Raw genomic sequence first — 22563 nt, 5'->3', positions numbered from 1 at the left:
ATGAACCTAAAGGAATACTGCGATTTGATCTCTTTCTTGACTTTCTGAGCAAAACCAGACATGTCTAGAAAGACGGAAACACTCTTTTTTATTCCTGTTTATGGAAGTGGGTTCCAGCCTAGACCAATAAGCCGCTGAGCTCCTGAAATATCCCGAGCCCATCCTCAGCAGGACAAAATTTCCCTTCCTTCAAGACGCATACGTGTGCTGTAAACGGCAGCAATGGTTTGGAGCCTGTGTCCAGTGTACACCAAGATACATATCTGACAGAACAAATAAAGGGTTAAATAGCAAAATAATGAGAGATGTTTCAGAAAAAAAAAAAGTATTTTAAGTTACTCACCATACAGCAAAAGTGAGTTGAAATGCCACCCATATTTCTTCTGGAAGTTGTGCACAAACCAAATTAAATTAAATTAAAATGCCACCCATATTTCTTCTGGAAACTGTGCACCGACCAAATTAAATTTCAGCACTATAATATTTATTCATTAAAGTCAAAACAAAGCACTAGTCAATGAGTGTAAGGGAGTGAAAGAACCAAAGCATGCGTAATAAAACAAACAGAAATGGGATTTTCCTCAAAAGCATTCATTTAATGGTCGTGGCTCAGCGATGATACACAATTCTCTTTCAGGACATATACATACTGCATGAAACAAATGCTTATTTGAGGCACTGAAAGTTAAAGACATAGAACCATGGCAAAAAAAAAGATAAATGATTGCATAGCACTGACGAATTCCTACATTAAACAAAGAAATATCTAGGAATTTAGGCCTCGCCCTCAAACATCTTCTTCCTGCCGCCCATACCGGCCTTGTCCTCAACGTTCTTACGCCAGTCCCCAACATCTGAAACCTGGATTATGAGAGAGGAATTGAGTGTGAAGGAATGGTAGTTCAATTAAACATAGGCCTGTATATCACGGCTGTCAACGTTAATGTGTTTATGCAAGCAATTAATTTAAAAAATCCTTAACGCTTAAAATAATGATGTGGTAACCTTGGTAGCACCATTGCATCATTAACGGAATTTACGTCACGCAGTTAGATGATCTTAGAAGTCAGGAGTTTATGAGACTGACGCAAATTTCTATTCTAACCCTTTAACCTGATTTCGCTTCTGTTTGCGATCAGATCATTTTAAGCCATTAAGAAAGTTTTCAGTCAAATTATCCAATTAGCGAATGCATTCAAACAATCAGCCCAAAACAAGCGCTAATGTAAAGAAAACCAGGCTGATTACATCAGAGATGGCAGAGAGAATAGAGACTCAGTGAATTATTCATTCCAGTGTCTGTTTAGGTTTGAAACACGAGCTCTGTTATATTATGTGATTGTGTCTAAAGAGCGCGAGCCCTCACGCATCGCTCTGTGTGACCGGACTTAATGTCAAAACATTCACCGCTGTATAAACAGATGATACCGGACAACGTTTCTCGGCTGGATAAAGCAAACCAAAGTCTCGATGGATGAGGATTGTAAACACGACTGTGGTAATGTGTTGTACAGTAAGAACGCGCAAGTCTGTGATATTGATGCGCAAACAAACGCACATTGTATTTATGCTCAGACACATTTCAGTACATTCACGTTATTTCCACACACATTCAGGAGGATAGTTTTGTTATCTGTCATGTTGCTGTGTTTAGTCATTCTGAATGGATCCATGTACTGTAGTGTAGTAGGCATATAATGTAGTCAGGTCAAGGCCATTGGTTTAGGGATTCTTATTTATTTATTTATTTATTGTCATCTCCGTCCCTTTCCTTCAAATAATAATACTGCAGTTCTCATTCACGCACTAGTCACTTCACGTATAGACTACTGTAATGCTCTTCTCACAGGTGTTCCCGCCAAATTGCTACATAAGCTTCAGTTGGTTCAGAATTCTGCAGCTCGTGTTCTATCTAGAACACCTTCTACTGAACGCATTTCTCCAGTTATTCAGCAATTGCACTGGCTTCCAGTAAAGTATAGAGTTGAATTCAAGATCTTGCTACTTACTTATAAGGCACTTCATAATCTTGCACCCCAATATCTTACACAACTTATCCATGTTTACACTCCTTCATGTGCTCTCAGATCTTCATCTTCAATTTCTCTTATGGTACCTCGGATTCGACTAACTACCATGGGTGCCAGATCTTTTAGTTATGCTGCCCTCCGCCTATGGAACTCTCTTCCCCTTGATGTTCGCAATAGCGATTGCTTGTTGACTTTTAAAACGCGTCTTAAGACGTATCTTTTTATACAAGCTTTTTTATAACATGTTGTAATGAGTTTTTAATGTACTTTATCTGTATATGCGGCTTGTTTGTTGTGTATTGTCTTATGCAGTGACCTGTATATTGCTTGTGAGGTGACCTTGGGTGTTATGATAAGGCGCCATTAAATAAAATGCATTATTATTATTATTATTATTGTTATTATTATTATCTCCATGTGGTTCTGTGTTGAGTATTGCAACTTGACATGTCTAAAACGTAAACAAGCTCTAAAAAGCTCTAAACAAGCTCTTTGCTGTTGCACTGTACACATACTGTACACTGAACTCTAAAAAGTTTTGTTCTGTAACTGTTTTTTTTTCGTGTGTGCTTTTGTGTGCATAAATTTATGAATTAAGCTATATGGACTGTTTATATCATTTGGTTATTAGGTGACTCCAAGTGTCCTTTCATTTACCGTGAAAAAAACTTGCCGAAAAGGCAGTTTTGTGAAAATCATCCTTCAATCGGATAGTTTATTTTGCTGGATATAGCAAATGATGAGAAAATGAACACGTTAAAGAATATTAATCGTGATTAAAATCTATTGACAGCCCTAATATTACCTTCTGAAGAGCTGCTTTACAGCTTAAATTGAATTTGTTTCATAATTGATGTATTTTACAACATTAACACTGTTTATTAATGTGAAGCTGCTTTGAAACAATCTGTATTATATACAATTAAAATGTGACTTGTATAAATAAATGTGACTTGACATATAAACCAAAGGAAGCCACAAAAATGCATTATTAACTACTTACTCAATAAACATTTATTAAAGCAGTAAATCATGAGAGCTCATACGTTAGCATGATTTTTGCCATGGTTAACGGTTGATAAGAGCCTCTAATGGCTTATTTGTTTTAATAATAAATATTACTTTTTTATTCATATTAATGTGATAAGTGATACAAATATTTATATTATTGTTTATATGTTCACCTATGCTACAAGCAATGAGCGACTTGAGGCCAATTAGGGGGATTTACCCATGGTAAAATCACTAATGCACGGCCTCTCATGGCTTCATGGATTTATATAACTTCACATCTGTTCTGTACTATAAGCACAAAGGAATAGTCACAGCATCATATTTCACTCACCTCCTCTTTGACTTCCTTCTTGACTTGTTTCAGGTTGGCTCTCAGATCCAGAGACACCTTGTGTTTGGAGCCCAGCAGAGCCTGAAGCATCTGATCGGCAGACATGCGCACTTTCTTCAACGCGGGTTTCTTGAACTTGCCAATGAGGTCAACCACCTTGATCTTCAGCTCTTCAATCTATACACACATTAGACTAGAGTCAAAATGGTTCCCTGAGGAGGAAACGAGATGCTGCGTCGAGATGCTGTGGGATTGCGTCATGAAGCACATCTGAAATCAGTCCAATGGTGTGACGGAACGTCATGTGACGTCATCGACCAGGAAACTATAAAGCATACCTGGAACAAACAGTCACTAGCTTCTGATAGGCTGAAACAAGTCGCTCACAGGCATGCAGGGAGTATGGCAGGGCAACGCAGCGTCTCATCCCTCCTCAGGGAACCAGGGTTACAGTCGTAACCCGAGACAACATTCCACCACATCACAAACATATTGGAGGGAAACTCCTGACGCTAATGTTTTAGAAGCAGCCATACTCCTAGTCTTTTGGTCTGATGCCTCACAGTGCCACGAAGGAAACTTAGAGGGTGTTTCCCCAAGGATACGCCACTTAAAGGGACGTGGTAAGCAGCTAAGGCCGCCATGTACTCCTTTAGTGTGGAGGAGAATAGACCTGCGGAGAAACGCCCCTGCAGGAACTCCAGCACTGCAACCACTGGGCAGATAACTGGGTCCAGCTGGTGCTCTCCGCACCAGGAAGTGAACAAATATCCACTTGAAGGCGTAGAGTTTCCTCGTGGAGGGAGCTCTGGAGTGGAGGATGGTCTCAACAACCTCGGTTGAGAGACCTAAACTTATGAGCTAGGCCCCCTCAGAGGCCAAGCCCAAAGTTTTCACAATTCTGGGCAGGGGTGAAGGATCAACTCGCTTGCCTGAGAGAAATAGTCCCTCCTGAGCGGAATCGCCAGAGGTGAGCCGTCGAGGAGAGACTCTAGGTCCGAGAACCGTACTCGGACCTGCCAAAATGGGGCTATTAACAGAAGACAGGCCCGTCCCGGCGAACTCTCTCCAGAACTCCCGGGGGCAGAGTGATAGGGGGAGTGACCTCAGCCACGTCTGCACCATAGCGTCCAGCCCCAGAGAAGCTGGCTGACTGAGTGAGAACCACAGTGGACAGTGTGTCGTCTCTTAAGATGCGAACAGGTGTACTTCCGCTCGACCAAGTTTTTCATAGGAGCTCCACCACCTTGGGGTGGAGTCTACATTCCCCTGGCCTCGGCCCCTGCCTCGACAGAATGTCTGCTCCCTGATTTAAATACCCAGGGATGTAAATTGCCTTTAGAGAGAGCAAATTCCCTTGGGCCCACAGGAGGATCTGGTGAGCCAGTTTATGGTTGATGTAAGAGACCACTGATGTGTTGTCCATGCGGACAAGCACATGATGGCCCCTCAGGTCCGGAAGAAAGTGTTTGAGAGCTCAAAACACCACCATCATTTCTAGCCGATTTATGTGCCCGTAAAGTAGATGGTCCTGCCACAGACCTTGCGCCAAGTGACCACTCATGATTGCCCCCCAACCTGTGAAGGAAGCATCTGTCGTTAGCGTTACGCGACGGCAAGAAGCCCCATACACTGGGCCTTGGGCAAAGAACCAAGGTTTCTTCCACATGACTAAGGCACGTAGGCAACGCCGCATGACCTTGATCATGCGAAACGGATTTCCCCTCATAGAAAACCCCTTGGTTCTAAGCCACCACTGCAGGGGACTCATGTACAGGAGGCCAAAAGTTATTACGTTGGATGTAGCTGCCATAAGTGTTTCACAGAAACTGTTTCACAGTGAGTGACTGGCCTAGTTTTACCCCGTTTACGGCTGAGAGAATCGATGCTATACGAGCAGGGAATAGTTGTGCCTGCATCGTCATCAAATCCCAAGCCACACCTAGAAAAGTGGTCCTCTGAGCTGGAAGGAGCACACTCTTTTTGGCATTGAGCTTCAGCCCCAACTTTCTCATGTGAAACAGAATGACATCTCAATGCCAAACCGCCATCTGCTCGGAATGAGCTAAAATCAACCAGTCGTCGATATAATTCAACATGCGAATGCCCTGGAGTCTCAGTGGAGCCAGAGCTGCATCCACGCATTTCGTGAAAGTGCGGGGTGATAAACCTAGGCCGCCGAAGGGAAGAACCTGATATTGGTATGCTTTCCCCCCCGAAAGCGAACCTCAGGAACTTACTGTGATGAGGTAGATTGCTACATGGAAGTACATGTCCTTCAAATCTATCGTGACAATCCAGTCCTCGTACTGAATCTGTGACACAATCTGTTTGAGTGTACGCCTCCATCCTTCTTTGGAACAATGAAGTAATGGCTGTAAAACCCTAACTCCCTGCTGGGAGGAGGAACCCTTTCTATAGCCTCCTTTCGCAGAAGAGTCTGTACTTCTTGCTCCATAACCAGAGCCTGCTCGGGGTCCATCACCCATAGGGAGGACTCCTAGAAATCTGGGCAGACGAGAACCGAACTGAATTCTGTAACCCTTTTCTATTGTGAGCAGAACCCAACAAGATATATTTGGCAGTAGTTTGCACGCTGCCAGAAAATCTGCTAAGGGGATCAGTCTCTCAGGACTGGCCTCTGGTATTGGTTAAACAGCCACCTCGGCGCCCTGAAACGGTGAACCGGGAGGGAACAACTGAACTGGCAGCACTGCGGCCCACCTCGGAGGGTCGCCCCCTAGAGGGCATCGAAGAGAAACGGGCACCGTGTAATGAGGTGGAATCCGTTTCTCCCTGGAGGGGACTGCCCTCAGAAGTCTGACGGCCTCTGTGTCCGGACTTTTTCTTAGTCGAAGCCTTCTTTGAGATAATGACTGTCCTCAGATCTGTCTTATCCCAAGACGACTACGGCTGAGATTACTAAAGGTACCAGCCTCTCGAGTCTGGTCTCTAGTATAGCTCGAGAAGCCAATCCATTGTCCTGAAACGGATGACCGGAAGGAAACAACCGAACTAACCCCTCTTAAACCCTCCTTCTGCGAGTCAGACACAGAGACTAGAACTCGCTGGAGATCGCTGCACCCCAAAGCACACAAGGTTGTGGGGTTGGCAGAAAGGCCCCTGAGGGCACCGAAGGGAGAAGGGCACCATATAATGAGGTGCTATCCATTTCCCCCCGGGAATTCACCAAATATTTCCTCAGAATTAAATGACTTAAAATAATTAAAAGATCAGATGAGTACATATTTAATTTTCTCAAAAATTAAATGCAGCCAAATATCAACCAGACAAGAATGCATAGTCTGAATGACAGGCTGAATATTCATATTATAATCTCAACACAAAAAGAACCATAGCCTTAATAATAGTCTGCTAACAAACATAATTAGTTTGCACACAATCATGAGAGAAAGAGAGAAAGGGAACTGCTTGTCCTGTCTGCTCAGTTCCCTGTGCATATATATATATACACGTTGCCTCGGCAAACGCGAGATGAGACACTAGATTCTTATTGCAGAGATGCAGACCCCCAAATCTACACGCTGCCTCGGCAAACGCGAGATCTGAGCCACTAGATTCTTATTCCAAACCCGTAATCTATGTGGTGCCTCGACGCACACAAGATTTGAGATCAAGTCACAGAATCTTTACTGCAGACCCGTAATCTATGCGCTGTCTCGGCAAACGCGAGATCCGAGCCAAGAATCTCTATTGACTTTCTTCCCTCGAGAAGAAAGCCAACTGAAGCAGAGCTAAAACTTACGACAGTGCAAACGTTACACGTCGGGAATTTATGAATGAACACTGTCAGCCCCCTTTGAAGCGAGGGCAGGGAGGAACACATGATCCAAAATGCTGTTTGCTCGCCATTATACTCCTGTCTATATATATTGTGCTTGTGGACAAACAACAATAAATAGACAGAGACAGTTTAACACAGAGCGCTTGCTGAAGACACAGAAGCTAGTGACTGTTTGTTCTAGGTATGCTTTATAGTTTCCTGGTCAATGACGTCACATGACGTTCCGTCACGCCATTGGACTGATTTCATACGTGCTTCATGGTGCAATCACGCAGAGGCGTTCTCGACGCAGCTCAAGTTCCCTTGATATGGAATTCAATATATAGACTAAACAGAAACATCACCATCACCTTCATCATCATCATAAGGTATGTTTTGTATAATAGTAAAACATTATATTATAGTTTATAAGTTACCTCTTTATCTCCCTTGCCCACTTTGCTCTGCAAGTCATATCTCTCCTCATCAGCCGTGTCGATCTGATGGTGAAGTTTCTTGCACAGTTCCTGAATGGCAACATTGAAAGAGTCAAGCTCTCTTTTCTAACCATCTTTTGCATCATAATGTTTCAAGAGTATGCAATATAACTTTTATCATGCCTAGTCGCATATACATCACTGAGACATCAGTGAAACATCTGCACAGCACTAATATAGCCTACATACTAAGAACATATTTGTTTGTTCCATACAATAACCATAAATGTCAAGAAAAAAATATTTTGAATGCCATTCTAATATCCAAAAGAGAAGATTAAGTATTTCATGGTGCCATCTAAATAAGATGAGTACATCAATGTTTATATTATATTATATTATATTATATTATATTATATTATATTATATTATATTATATTATATTGTATTGTATTGTATTGTATTGTATTGTATTGTATTGTATTGTATTGTATTGTATTATTAAAAGCCACAAAAATCAAGCATTAATAAACAATATTAAGAGCCTATTTGTTCGTTCACAACCATAAACGTCAAGAAAAACATATTTCAAATGCCATTCTAGTAAAATTGAAATATATTTCATGTTTTCCAGATGCGTCTATGGTGTAAGACTGGAGAAACTGGAAGAACTGGAAGAGAGGGCTACTCTCTTAGAAAATAAAGGAAATGAACATTTTAACTCTCTTGCTATATTACCATCCCCATTCGAGACACGATCACACTTGAGTTGATCACCTCCCAATTTACATATCATTCTCTTCACCCATCCCTACCTGAATTCACCCAAAAATCGATATGGTTTAATATGAACAATTATCATACAGTATTATACATGTTTGGTATCATTTGAAATGTCTCATTCCCAAAGAAGTAAACCAAAAGGTAATAAAGTTCTTAAGAGTTTAGAGATAACTTGCACACAGAGGAGGGTGTGTCTTCCAGGCAAATGGCATTCTGCTCCCAAAAGGTGTAAACTCTGAATGCAAGTTCCCACTGTGAACTCATGTTTACATTTGAAAAGAGGTTTCTGCCCTGGTCTGAGTATTTAGGGAGATGCTGAAGAAAGGCTTGTGGCGATTTGTAACTCAAATTAGCCTGTGATGCAGAGTGTATGCAGGCACTCCGCATCATGTATTTTATAATGTCAGGTTCGCATCTTCTCTCTTTATTCCAGAGCATTTGATGTTTTGTATTTATTATCTTTCATAAACTGATTATGAAATTGGCATGATACATTTACCTGACATAATAAATTGTTACATTTGATTTTATTCCGTCTGAAATTGTTTTCCCAAGTAGATTAAACGGAAGTTTTGCATCAGATTAGCGACAACTAATATTTGGCACTAATTCAAATGTACGTGTTTTGCAAAGACAAGAAGTGAATTTCCTTTTAGGGTAGCAAAAGTGCTGCGTGACCAACCTAAATCTGGGTGTGTCTTACCTCTGTTTTAATTTAATGTTAGTTTAGATAGGTATACGTGGGAAATCACGGCATGGCCAATCCAAAGCTATTATAAGACAAGTAAAGCTGGTTGACTTATATCTGTAGTAGTGGCCATACCTCTACTGAAGTAAACGTTACTTTAATTTCAAGTGTATGCAATCACGGGGGCTATACCAAAGTATCTTTGATTGTGTAAGCGTGAATGTTTGGTGACCGAAGCTGGCAAGCTTGTGATCGTGAGACCCACGTTAAACAAGGCATGAGGACCTCTGAGCGACATAGCTTCCTAATATGAACGGGTAAAATATAAGTAAAGAGTTAAATAGAACAATCAAATGTATTGCTAAACTATTATATAATTGACCAATAACCAATTGGCAATCTAACCTAAATTTGAGGTTGTGATAAAATGGAGTCAGATAAAAGCTTAAATGGAATTAAATTACTTTGCCACGCAGAAAGACAGAGACCTTCACCCGTTCTATCGGATGCCTCCTTTGGACCGTTCTATACGGGCTTACACTGGTTTTCTTGAAGTACTTTCGAAGTGCCGTGTAAATACCATGAGTGCATAAGTGTTTTTCTTTTATTAATATTATAGATTTTAGTAAAATTGCGAATGACTTTTTAAAAAAAAATGCAAATTTTTTTTTTTTTTTTTTTTTTTGTAGGCTAAATGTTTTTATGTTTTAAGGTTTAGTAAAACAAATTTGTACTTTTTTTTTGTGCTTTTTAAAAAAGTTTCTATAACTTTTTATTTCACTCTTAGTTTTAATTATTTTAGAATTCAAATGTCACCTTGGCTACTACCTGAAATAATATATATTAGTTTTAGGTAATTATAATATCCCTGAAGTTCATGAGTATGGTAATGATATAATGATATATTCATCGAATTACTGTTTTTGTAAAGAATGTACTTAAAATAATCGAACAAAAAATTCTTCCAAATGAAAACATAAACATCTAAGTGATGTACATGTGCTACGAGAGAACGAAAATCATATTCATATATCATATAAATTCATACAAGGACTTTTAATTAAATTAGCATTCTGAACATTTGGTGAATGTGGTGACAGACCTGCAGATCCGCTGTAGCTGAGGGCATGGACAGAGGAGGGCAGTTTTCTGTCATGTAAGTTTCCTTATCTACAATTAGCTGAGCGGCTTCTTTCTCCATAAGGCCCTTTGCAATGCTAAGCACCAAACTCTGTAGGGCAAATACATCAGTTAGTCAAATACAACACCATTATAGTGCTTTTATCAGCAACACACATACTGACAAACATAAAAGCAGTCAGAAGATATTACACTATTGTAAAGACCACATGTAATCACATGATGTGCACAGTTTTCTTTCCTATTGAAACAGGAGGGTGGGACATTTCAAAGGGTCGGATTTTACTTTTTATGTCAAAGCCATGATGTGATGTGCTACTTGCTGGTCTGTTAGAATTAGAATGAGGGACATTCTCATCCTACAAACCATTTGATTGGACAAAGTAATATCAGTAAAATAGTTTAACAACTTAAAACCTACATGACATTTTCACTAGCTAGGTAATGACGGCACTGTTCTTGAAGCAGATAAACTTACTCCGCTTCGTGCCATGACCGCATTACCAACTCGGTTATGCATTATTTTACAATAATTCAACGACCCGTCATCAATTATTCCTTAATTATATTATATTATATTATATTATATTAAACAGTCACAAAATTCAAATATTATTTCATGAGGTCTTCAATAAATATTTTATAATATTATATAGTATCAAAAGCATCTTTGTATTCTTTACTCTACCTTGAGATGGTGCTTGCGGCTCGATGTCATCTTTTTTCTGTGATGGATGATGAAAGAATTACAATTTAACAATAATAGATTCCCATTTCTTTGATATGAAATCAATGAAATAAGATATTCATATACTCACTCAGACATTTTGTGCCCCTGTTTTCTTCACCCCTGTACAGAGTGCAAAACAGAGCAAAAAAAATTTAGACATTTTTAGAGAGATGAAACAACTATTAACTATTATGCTATTTGTACTCGTTGTGAATACGCAGGCCACACAAAGTAATTATTATATATATTTTTTTGGATCACTTTTACTCGATCACGACATGCTATCCGGCAACAAAGGATTTAATTCATTATGCTAAGCTAAGCTAAGCTAGCGGTGGCACTGCCAGACTAAGAAAATGCATGGACTGAGACAAAAATGCGTTTGCCCACCTATCTAAATGTAGGGGAGACGGTGAATAACCCGTTTCAAAAAATGGTGGTGTTACTTTAAATATAAAGAAAAAGACTACGGACTTTTGACACATCTCCGAATAGTTCAGAAGATAACAGACAAATTGTCCTCTTGTAATCTGCTATTGGTGAGTATCTAACATAGCCTACCCTGATCTTTTTGAAGATTCACTCACGTTATAAACGTCAAATAATATAGATTTTTATATAAATTATTGCCCTTTGTTCGCCCTAGCTAGCCTGGTGATGAAAAAAAATAAAGAGAAAAGGTTGTTTTAGATCTAAACACATAGATTAATGCATTAAACAAGCATCTTCGACCGTTATTGCATCTCTTCAGCTTTTTCAGTTTCTCGCGCCATGTTTTAAAATGCTGCAAGTCAAAAGTTCAACTTTTGTAAACACGTCTCGACACCCATGCTATTTTCCATTTTGTTCGCGTTTTAAAAGCATAAGCGCATTCCTTAATTTAGCTTACCGCCATTTTAAAGCCCTCACTATCTGTTATAATATATACATGGACATAATACGTTGCTAAACGAATAGGCTATAATGTCTATGGGACTGCAAGTCAACAAGTTATAGTATATGTCTGTGTAGGGACTAATTACATGCTTTATTTGTGTTACAAGTACATTACAAATTCACTACGCGAGTCTTCGAAACATACAAGCCATATACTATAAGCAGAGAATGTCTAATAAGGCGAGAAGTTTCACTCTCAGTACACTTCCGGCTTCTGAAATGGTTGCAGTTCCACTTTGATTCCATATGAGGGCGCTCACAGGACGAGTGCAGAATGAATGGAGGTCTATGGCAGTATACCCCTCAAAATACACTTTTCCCAGGATATAATTTTTTGTCTAGTAATTTGAATATTGTATTCGAAAGGAGATGCAAAGAAATGACACATTGCTGGGTGTTAGATTTTTTCGAGTCACTTATTTGCTTTAAAAAGTCTTTTAAAGTGTCAATGACGTCATACACATCGTACGACCAGAGATACTGCTTTACGGCAATCCTTCAGTCACTTTGGTGCTTTCGCGCTCTGCACTTTGTTTTCTCTCGAGGCATCGACAACACAGCTGACACAGGTAAATACACGTGCTAGACGAGTTTTTTGTTTTGTTTGTTTCTGGTCCCGCTGCGGATGACACCATGCCATCAAGCGGTATCTCTGGTCGTAATCAGTCCTTCACTGACCAATCAGCGTTCATTAGCAGAATGCTAGCGTGTTATGGGCAACAACAACTCAACCTGTAAGAAATCGAAAGGACATAAGTACTCGTTCATTCAACTTTCGACCTATAACCCATGTTGAACTTGCAAAACCTACTATCGAATCTGAGATTTCTCAACGGCAATCGGGTGAAAGAGACAAATTTAGCCGTCTAGCCCCATAGACTCCCATTCATTCTGCACTCATGGCGATCGCCCCCAGTGGAACTCTCGTGGAACTACAACCAAAATTCGGTACAATAGGACTTAATAGGGAGTGGGCAGGCTCTCCGTAGACGGGCTCTGCTATAAGTGTATTATATTTGATTAAAAAGTATAGGCTATGCTCAGTAATACCTTTGACTTAAATTCCAAATACTACAAATTGTACACTTTGTCTTCAATAACAAATGCACATTAATAAACAAATATTACTTAGCTATACTTTGTACAATATACTATTGTATACTATAATGTATGTTGAAAGTATACTTCAGTGCATTGTTACAATGATAATTTTCATCACACAGTTAAAAATATAGGCTACCTAAAATATATATTTTAAGTAAAGTGCAGAAAAAAACAGAATTTTCACTTCAAGTATATATTTTTTTAATATATTTTTTAGAAAATAATATACTAAAGTACAATTATTTGAAAGTGTGTTAAAAGTTGTTTTATGAAAATACATAAAAGCATGATGCTAATATACTTTTAATATATTTAAAGATAGTAGCCTATATTTGCAATGTACTATTGAAAAAGGGAATATATTTTAAATACAATAAAGTATACTTTTTTTCATTAGGGATTATTTATTCTTAGCACCCCCTTTGAACTGTTAAGCCCCCCCTTAGCACCCCGAAGAAAACAAATCCTGGAGCCGCCACTTGAACCAGCACTTGGAAATGTCTTGCGATCCAGAGGGAGGGGTGTGAATTTCCCCCTCTCATATCCAGTATCTCAGTCTCCCTGCTTCTGGAACAATCTGTGATATGTCAACAATACACCTAATCTGACCCTGTCTGCAGACAGCTGTATAAATCACACAGATCGTGTTTTTTTCTGTATTCAGATATTTATTATGCTGTATTCTTGCGTATTTATAACAGATCCCTTCAAAGCTTAGGATGGTTCGACAGAGATATCTAAGGAAGGGTTATTTTTCTTTCTTTCTTTCTTTCTTTCTTTCTTTTTTTGTGCAAATAATTGTTTTTATAGCATTAAAGGGTTAGTTCAGCCAAAAATGAAAACTCTGTCATAATTTACTCAGTCTCATGTTGTTTTAAACCTGTATGAGTTTCTTTCGTCTTTTGAATATAAAGGAAGATTTTGAAGAATGTTTGTTAACCAAACAGTTTCTGGTCCCCATTGCCTTCCATAGTGTTATTTTCTATACCATGGAAGTCAATGGTATAGAAACCCACAATATATGTTGAAAATATCTCTTTTTGTGCTCAGCACAAGGAATTAATACAGGTTTGGAACAAATTGAGGGTGAGTAAATGATGACAGAATGTTCAACTATCCCTTTAATGATATAAACAATAAATGTATTAGCATTTGTAGTGGCATTTCAGTATACATATTCATGTTCATACAGTCATTTAAATGTCATTTCTGTGCCAAGGTCATTTTGGCAGTCCAACACGCATTGCAAGATATTCAACTGGCATTTAATTCAGTAGCAAGAAAATAAAATCTTTAATACAAATTTAGGATTACATAATTTGTGTACAATACTCTAAAATTACTTTATTATTATTATTTGTATTTTTTTTACAAATTAATTTCAAAATGAATGCTAAAATAATCACTTAATGAAATAAAAAATATGTATTATTTAGTTTAGTTTATAGTTCCAAATAAAATAAATCACTATAAACTGCTTACAGAAATACGTTTGTCATCCTAAAAATGCAATCCAAAGCATGAGTTCAGTAAATTCCAAGTGAATAACACCTCAAAAACAAGTCAAGCATCTTTGGATGCTTGAGACAAAATGGAATCAAACCATGAAAAGGTAGACATTGTCCTCACCTATATGAGAAAGTTTAGCAGCAGCTCAGCCCTGAAAGAAGAATATCTGAAGGAAGCAGACCACTAGCAGACTACACTTATAAACCGGTATATAAGCCTGGCGTCATCATTCATCTCCCCTCTTTATGGTAAGGTACTAACCACAGTTGGTTTGCCAGCCTCTTGAAATATCCACTTTTAATGTCCGCCAATCACACTGCTTAAAATAGACTATTGGAGAAAACAAATTTCCAGATGTCAGGATAATGAAACTAACAAGAAGAATTAGGTCAAGGCAGTTGTTGAATATGATCTGATAAGGGCTGTCAGGAGTCGTTCATCTGCCAAATGAATTGATTAACATGCAGGGTGTGTTTGTTTCTTTTCTTTTTTGGCTACAACTTAGAAGAAGACAAGCTGCCATTTCTGCTTGGTAAGGATTACGTTTCTTATGTTTAATTAATAGAAGCAACTGATTTATTGTGATTTATTGTGCTCCCCCCTGCTTTTACCTAACATGATCCTCTGGGTCGCAAAGTCAGCAGTGCTTACTAATAAACGTAAGACGGTTGGTAGTGGACTATTTTCAGAAACCTTCAACTCAACCTTGCTAAGACAGAACTGCTTGTGGTGGGCCAACCCAACACTCCATCACAACTTCTCCATTCAGCTAGGTTTGTCAACCATAACTCCATCCAGGACAGCCAGGAACCTTGGAGCTGTGGATGATGATCAGTTAAACTTCACAGACCACATTGTTAGAACTGCTTGGTCCTGCAGATTTTCCTTATACAACATTAGGAAGATCAGTCCTTTCCTATCCGACCATGCTACACAATTCCTTGTCCAAGCTCTTGTTCTATCCAAACTGGACTATTGTAATGCTCTCCTGGCTGGTCTTCTGGTCCTCTCCTGGCTGCAGCCAGAGCGGTCTTTAACAAGCCGAAGAGAGGACACGTCACACCTCTCCTCATAAATTTGCACTGATTGCCAATAGCATCAAATTCAAGGCACTGATGTTTGCCTACATAACAACCAATGGCTCTGGACCCCTATACCTAAACTCACTTCAGAGCCCAACAGAAGCTTGCGTTCTGCAAGCGAACGTCACCTTGTGGTGTCATCCCAAAGAGGCACAAAATCACTTTCACTGTCCTTTTCCTTGACTGTACCATGCTGGTGAAATGACCTGCCTATCTCAACCCAAGCTGCTGAGTCTTTAGCCATTTTCAAGAAATTGTTTATGCAGAACATTATACATGATATAGCCTATGGGACAATTTCACACAATATACATGATATAGCCTATAGGGCAATTTCACATCTATAGATTGTTTGTTTTGTTCCGAAACAGGGACTTAATTTGTTACAATGTTGCATTTTCTTCTTGGTTCTGTTCGCTTTCACAAGGCAACCCTTCAAAGTGTACCAAAATGTGTTTGTGCAAGTCACATGCGAGTCCTCTTATTGGTCATAGTTTCCTCTGTGTCATTTATCAATATGATTAACAAGCTCACACCATGAGCTTATTGTGGCTTTATTTGTAACTGTCGAGACACACGCAAATACTATATGAATGTAGCTGTCACTCCTACTGTTAAATTATGTACTACATTCGTATTAATACTACAGCAAATTCAAACAAGCTCTCTCTGGATCTCTCAGCGCTGTCTAGAGGTTAACAGAGTCTGGCCCGCCTTCCTGCGACTGGCTCTGCGCTGTGGCCTGGTTGGAGGCTGCTGCTGAGGCTTAGCGGGAGCAGAGGACGTCGCAGGAGGGCGCCTTCGGCCGGCAGACGGGCAGCGGTTCGCCTCCGTCAGCTTCTGGGCAGCCGACAACTGTTGGGCGAAGCTCTTGACTGTGTCGCCGAATAGCCCAGCCCGGGAGATGGTGGAGTCTGGGAACCGATATTTATCGACCTCCCTAATGTCTGCCAGGTTGAGCCAGAAGTGGCGCTCCTGGACCAACATGGTGGACATTGCCTGACCAATCGAACGTGCAGTCTCCTTCGTCACTTGGAGAGCAAGGTCGGTCAACGGACGTAGCTCCTTCAGGAGCTCTGTGTCAGAACCACCCTCATGCATGTCCATGAGCACCTGGGCCTGGTGGACCTGCAAGAGCGCCATAGCATGGAGGGCGGAAGCAGCTTGTCCACAGGCTCTGTAAGCCTTGCCCGTGAGACCGGACGAGAACTTACAGGCAGCGGACGCCGGACACAGTTGCATCGCGACGGCCCGCTCCACCGGGGGGATATCCACATACCGCCCCGTACGTGAGCCGCCCCGGGAAACCAATCGCCCTGCCTAGAAGGTTCTGGACACGGTGGGGCCCAACCTTTTCAGCAGCCCGAGATAGCATAGCCATCCACTCCTGGTCCGTCTCGGGCAACGAGACAGAAGGAGGCAACGCAGCCGAGTCTTCATCCCCAGAAGACTGAAGCTCCCCCTCCGATGCTGCGATCGACATCTGATCATCAGCGAGAGCCCCAAAGGAAACGGCTGGTCATCCATGAGAAGGACCAGCACGCTCCAACGGAAGCTCCACGGCTTGCAGTGTTGCAGAGGCGTGAGGCGCCCACAAAGGTTGACTCGGTGGGGAAGCCCTCACGGTGATCCTCAGGTCTGGGGACCAGAATAGGCACTAGATCGGGGCATAGGCGAGGGGACTGCACCTCCCTTAAGGTAAGCCAGTCTCGACCTCAACACCGCAATAGTCATGTTCCGACAGTGAGAACATGAGCTATTCACAAAAGCAGCCTTAGCGTGTTGAATGCCCAAACACGAGAGGCAGCTATTGTTGCACAAGAAGGGATAGTGCAGCCTGCTGTGCGATCTCAAAATGGGAAATGCCCACCGAACCAACACAGAAATGTATGTGCTGTTAGAACAGCAATTGTTGAGCTTTTAAAGCTTGTGGCCACTGATCGCGCCGTCACACCAACACCAAGAAAAAGGATCTTCCCACGAAGCAGATTATTTTGTTAGTCTTGAACACACTCTGAAGAGAACAGGACAGCTCTGCTCCGCTTCGGAGCAGAAAGACAAAGGTGCGTGCATCTGCTTCCGTATTTATACCCGCACTGCAGGGCGGGACTACCCTGGAAATCCAGAGTTCTCGCGAGAGCACAAGTTGAATTTGCTCAGCGAGTTTACTCTGGCGTCGAGTGATGATGCTCATTAAACATGCCCTTGTATCCGAGCTGCACCAATCACATCGGGTTATCTGATATAGGCTGGATTTGATATAGGCTGGATATCTGGATTTCCAGGCTAGGGCGGGACAGGGCACAAGATGCAAATCTCGCACAACAATGTGCATTGGCTCATTCTGTATACACTTGAAGATGATAGGGCTCCCTGAAGTGATCCCAATTACGTCGGCACGTCGACTTAAAGGAGAACTCCGGTCAATTTTAACATTGAGCTCATTTTTTTGTACATTTGGAGTGCTGTCAATACAGAGAACAACGACAAAAATCGGTGTTGCCTACACCGTGTTATCCTCTTTTTAAAATTTGCACCCTGTTGACTTCAATGGGGCAAGTTTTAAACCTGCTTTTAGCCTCTTAACATCCTTGATGTGTCATTACAAGTGCACAGGTCATGTGAGTGATTCCTTCAGAGTGATCACAGGTGAATCTGACTGCAGTAGATGTGAAATATATTAATAGAAATGATGTTATTTCAGCCAGCGCACATACCTGTATTTACATCCTGTTTTCGGTCGAAGCCCATAGTAATCGATTGTCGAGTTCACACGCATAGGTTTAGTTACCTATGATCATGCGCGTGAACTCGACAATCGATTACTACTTATGGACTTCGACCGAAAACAGGAAGAAAATACAGGTATGTGCGCTGGCTGAAATAACATCATATTTATTAATATCTTTCACATCTACTGCAGTCAGATTCACCTGTGATCACTCTGAAGGAATCACTCACATTAGCTGTGCACTTGTAATGACACATCAAGGATGTTAAGAGGCTAAAAGCAGGTTTAAAACTTGCCCCATTGAAGTCAACAGGGTGCAAATTTTAAAACGAGAATAACACGGTGTAGGCAACACCGATTTTTGTCGTTGTTCTCTGTATTGACAGCACTCCAAATGTACAAAAAAAATGAGCTCAATGTTAAAATTGACTGGAGTTCTCCTTTAACGTCGATCATGACTGACTAAAATAACTTCTTTCTTACTGAACTGTTCTTAAAGAACTTCACATTCAACAGAGGAGGAAATGTGGTTAATTTGGACCAGTTCCACTGATGAATTTCTCCTCATTAGCTGACCATCATTAGCTCTGTAAAAGTAACAATAACTGAATCAAACAGAAGCTGAGGCATAGACAGCACATAGCTTTGTTAACTGTAAAAAAATAAGTTTTACATATTTAATGTCTAATATGATGTTTAATTACAGGAAATGAAGACTACAGTCATGTAAGTATCTGCTTTATTCTGCAAGGGGCAGGTTGCCCCCTCTCATGGAGGCTGCCATGTTGAGATCACATGACCAGCTGAATACTACTCACTTTATCTTGATAATTCCCCTGTTTTCAGACACTTTTGGTTGAGGAATAAATGAATAACGGCAACAAATTTGCCTGTGATGGGATAACTCAAGGCCTTGCTTTGCCTTGAACGAACGTCTGATGCTTAAGGCACACAAAATGTGAAACACTTTGGGATTTTGAAGTCACCATCTTATTGGTTGAATTCTATTTTATACAGGATTTTCAGGAGAAATCTGTGTCGCGATCTTAAATGGTCTGTCTGGAAACAAAGCCATTGTGACGCCAAAGGCCAAACCCCCTCATGGAAGAAGAAAGCCGGCATGCTTACAACTGTGACAATGAGCGCTCATCAGGATCAACTAAATGCTGGATTATCAAAAGTATGTGAAGTATGTAAAGTTTGTGGCATAGACTCTTTAAAAGATGTCCAAGAGTTTTACATGCCAGTCTGTTATTGTAGGGACATTGACTTTACATTTTAACGCACCTAAACATGACGCTGAACAAAACAAACTGGGATTGGTGTCTGTACAAGTCAGTGAGGTGGTCTCTTGGGTGGTCCTTGGCCAATGGAGCCATCAGTCTGAAGGTCTGGCTACACAAGACTAAAACTGCGTTCACATCAGCAGATGGCAGTATAAAGTCCAAGACAATTGTCCACAACCAAAAGTGTCAAATCAACAAGTGAAAAAATAATGGTGAAATTTGCTGCCCATTATTAATTTACACCAGAACCAAAAGTGTCGAATCAGCAAGTGAAATATACTTTTATTAAATTTATTTATAATTGTATTATCATTATTATTATGAATTAATTAAGTACAAATTATTTCGATTGAGGCTTTTTTTTTTTGGTAACTCAGCAATGTAAAAACAACTTAAGACTTCGCAACAACCAAGTAATGTTGTGCATATTTTTGCTCACACTTTACCACACTGGCAATGTTTGGAACAGCATTCTCAACAACACTCAATATAGCATGTTCAATATGTACATATACTGTGCACACTATGCATATTTTTGTATGCATGACTACTTACTGCAGTATGCTGTATGTAATACTGTATCCCACAATGCAAAGCTCTCAACGTAACATTCAAAACCAAAAGTAACATCAACCTCCTGTTTACCAAACCAAATTTTGTACACATGCTTGGAATAAAAATGTAAAATAACCATTCACTATCTACTTCACTGACATAACAGGTAATTGACTCCACTTACTTAATTAAACAGGTAATGTAATGAGGTAGGCTATGCATTACGCAACAACAAGATTACTAAAATTGACACATTTATCACTGCACATCACATAGGCTACAGTATCACATTGATTATAAAAAAAAATGCAGTCAGTATCCTGTTTTATCAATTGCATGTTATGTACAGTTATTGTACAGTTATATTGTGCATGTTATTTACAATTATGCATAACACACAGTCATGTAAATCTAGTTACAGTTTGAAGATGCAGATTACCTGCAGTTCCCACCATGACCAGTAGATATCGCTAGAGACTTCTGCAACTCTCCATCCAGCTCTCTTCCTGATTACGTTCATCCTTAATCTCTGAAAAGAAGAATCAAAGGTTATGTTAAAAAAAAAAAAAAAAAAAAAAAAAACCTGGTTTCACAGACAGGACTTAGATTAAGCCAGGATTAAGCCTTAGTGCAATAAGGGCATTTAAGTAGCTTTTTAAAATGTGCCTTAGAAAAAAATATAACTGATGTGCATCTCTATACAAAACAATTGCACTGACATATTTTAAGATTTGTCAGTGCAAGTTGCTTTCAGTTAAAACAGCTCAAGCATGAATTTTAGTCTTAAGGTGTGTGAAACCGGGGATAAAGGTTAGGTTAAAAACACCTAAACCAATTCTCCAAGTGTAAGGTAGTAGTTTAGTTGATTTTTGCACTGATATTTTTGTTTTCCGCTTTCCAGGCAGGTTACCAAACTCTCCCCTGCTGCATCCCAATTCAAGGCTGCATCCATTGTGTCACTGCGGCGTGACAAAGGCTGTCCCAATTTCGAAGGCTCCTTAAAATGTGTCCTTCGTTTCCTGTGAAATTAAGGATACAATAGATGGATCCTTTGCTGCATTGCGTACCCCTGAGTTCATTGCGCACCAATGGCGACATTTTTTATTTATTTATTTGTTTTGAGAAATTGCCGAATTACACTTTTAAATGTAAGGATTGGGTTTCAACTTACTTATAAGTTCGGGGCTTTAATATAAACTTTCATTTTAAACCAGAAAAAAAAAAAAGTGTCTTGTCACCTGTTTAGCTTAGCTGGTAAATTAAAATTATATTTAACTATATTTAATTTCCCATATTTGCTTGCAGAACGTTATATGCTATAGTCTATATACTTTACAGTAAGGGCATACTAAATTAATTACCTTTAATTGACAAAAGTGACGTCCAATACAAATTTCTGCTGGTCATTTTCTTTTTTATGAACAATTTTAGTGAAAAGTATGTTGAATATGATTTTTTTTTTTTTTTTTTTTTTTTGAGAATGTGTACTTTATCATAGTATGGTGTTTTCTATAAATCAGGGGCAGACATCTGTTTCAAACCTTTTGTCTTGGATTTATTTTGACCCCCAATAACCAATGCTGCAATTTGAAATCGATATTGACATAATCATTGAAATACAGTTTTAAAAAGTAATATACTAATAACCACCATAAAGAACACTGAAGAAATAAAATTGGGGGGAAAAGAAACACGGGCCTAACATACATTTATTACTCCAGTAGACAAACACCACTTGGCGGTTCATAAATAATCCTGCTCAGATTTCATGGTGAATTTTTGCTCTTCTCAATACAGTAGTGTTAAATAGATTAATAGCTGGATCCAGAAAGCAGGTGTTTGCCATTATAGTCCAGTAAAGAAGGAGCATGTTAAATCCTTCAGATCCAAGGTAAGATTCAGGGGAGTCAACCAAGAGGTGCTCACCCAAAGAAGAAGGCTGGATTCACACGTGCTGTTGACAGGCAATGAGGGTTTTTAATGGCATTCTTTGATGGCTCAGCAAAACTTCAGATTTCTCTTTAAGGAACTGCTGGGTTGCTAAGACCAGTGGATCAGAGCTCACATCTGAAATTCACACCACAAATACCTTCCATGTTCCCTCCTTAAAAATAACCTAACCTTTAAAGACGTTCTTTTTATTTAGAATTAATAGAATTTAATAGAATTTTCACCTCTGCTAGTAATGCCTACTTTCACTTATTAAATTAAAAATGCTTTGTGTGGGTCTTGACATTACTCACCCAATGATCCATCAAGACATATACAGGACATCATTCTGCAAGAATTATAAAATATTATAATTATATTTTACCCTCACACTTGATATTAACCTTTTAGAGACAAAAAAGTTATGACAATGTTAATGTGTTTGGACTTGGCGGAAAAGATCTGCTACGCTGCTGTTATTGCTGATGCTGTAG

General features: G+C 39.7%; 1 protein-coding gene across 2 annotated transcripts; it reads right to left on the bottom strand.

The window, feature by feature from the left end:
* Positions 1-465: 465 nt before the first annotated feature.
* On the bottom strand, positions 466-21411 carry LOC311282713 (troponin I, fast skeletal muscle-like). Of its 2 annotated transcripts, none has more exons than XM_084396679.1 (7): positions 14607-14808; positions 11026-11057; positions 10896-10932; positions 10170-10298; positions 7597-7686; positions 3376-3552; positions 466-861 (listed from the first exon to the last, which is right to left on the bottom strand). In XM_084396679.1, exons 2-7 carry the CDS (start codon positions 11031-11033, stop codon positions 775-777), a joined length of 528 nt encoding a protein of 175 aa, XP_084252805.1. In that variant the 5' UTR covers positions 11034-11057; positions 14607-14808; the 3' UTR covers positions 466-774. The 2 variants fall into 2 exon arrangements, with proteins under 2 accessions (XP_084252805.1, XP_084252806.1); XM_084396680.1 differs by lacking the exon at positions 14607-14808 and adding an exon at positions 20580-21411 and having other exon boundaries at positions 572-861.
* Between the last annotated feature and the right edge of the window lie 1152 nt (positions 21412-22563).

This window comes from Rutilus rutilus, assembly GCF_951802725.1.
Source record: "Rutilus rutilus genome assembly, chromosome: 23".
Lineage (NCBI taxonomy): Eukaryota > Metazoa > Chordata > Actinopteri > Cypriniformes > Leuciscidae > Rutilus > Rutilus rutilus.
Note: the sequence above shows the minus strand (reverse complement) of the source record. Positions and strands in the feature narration are given on the sequence as shown.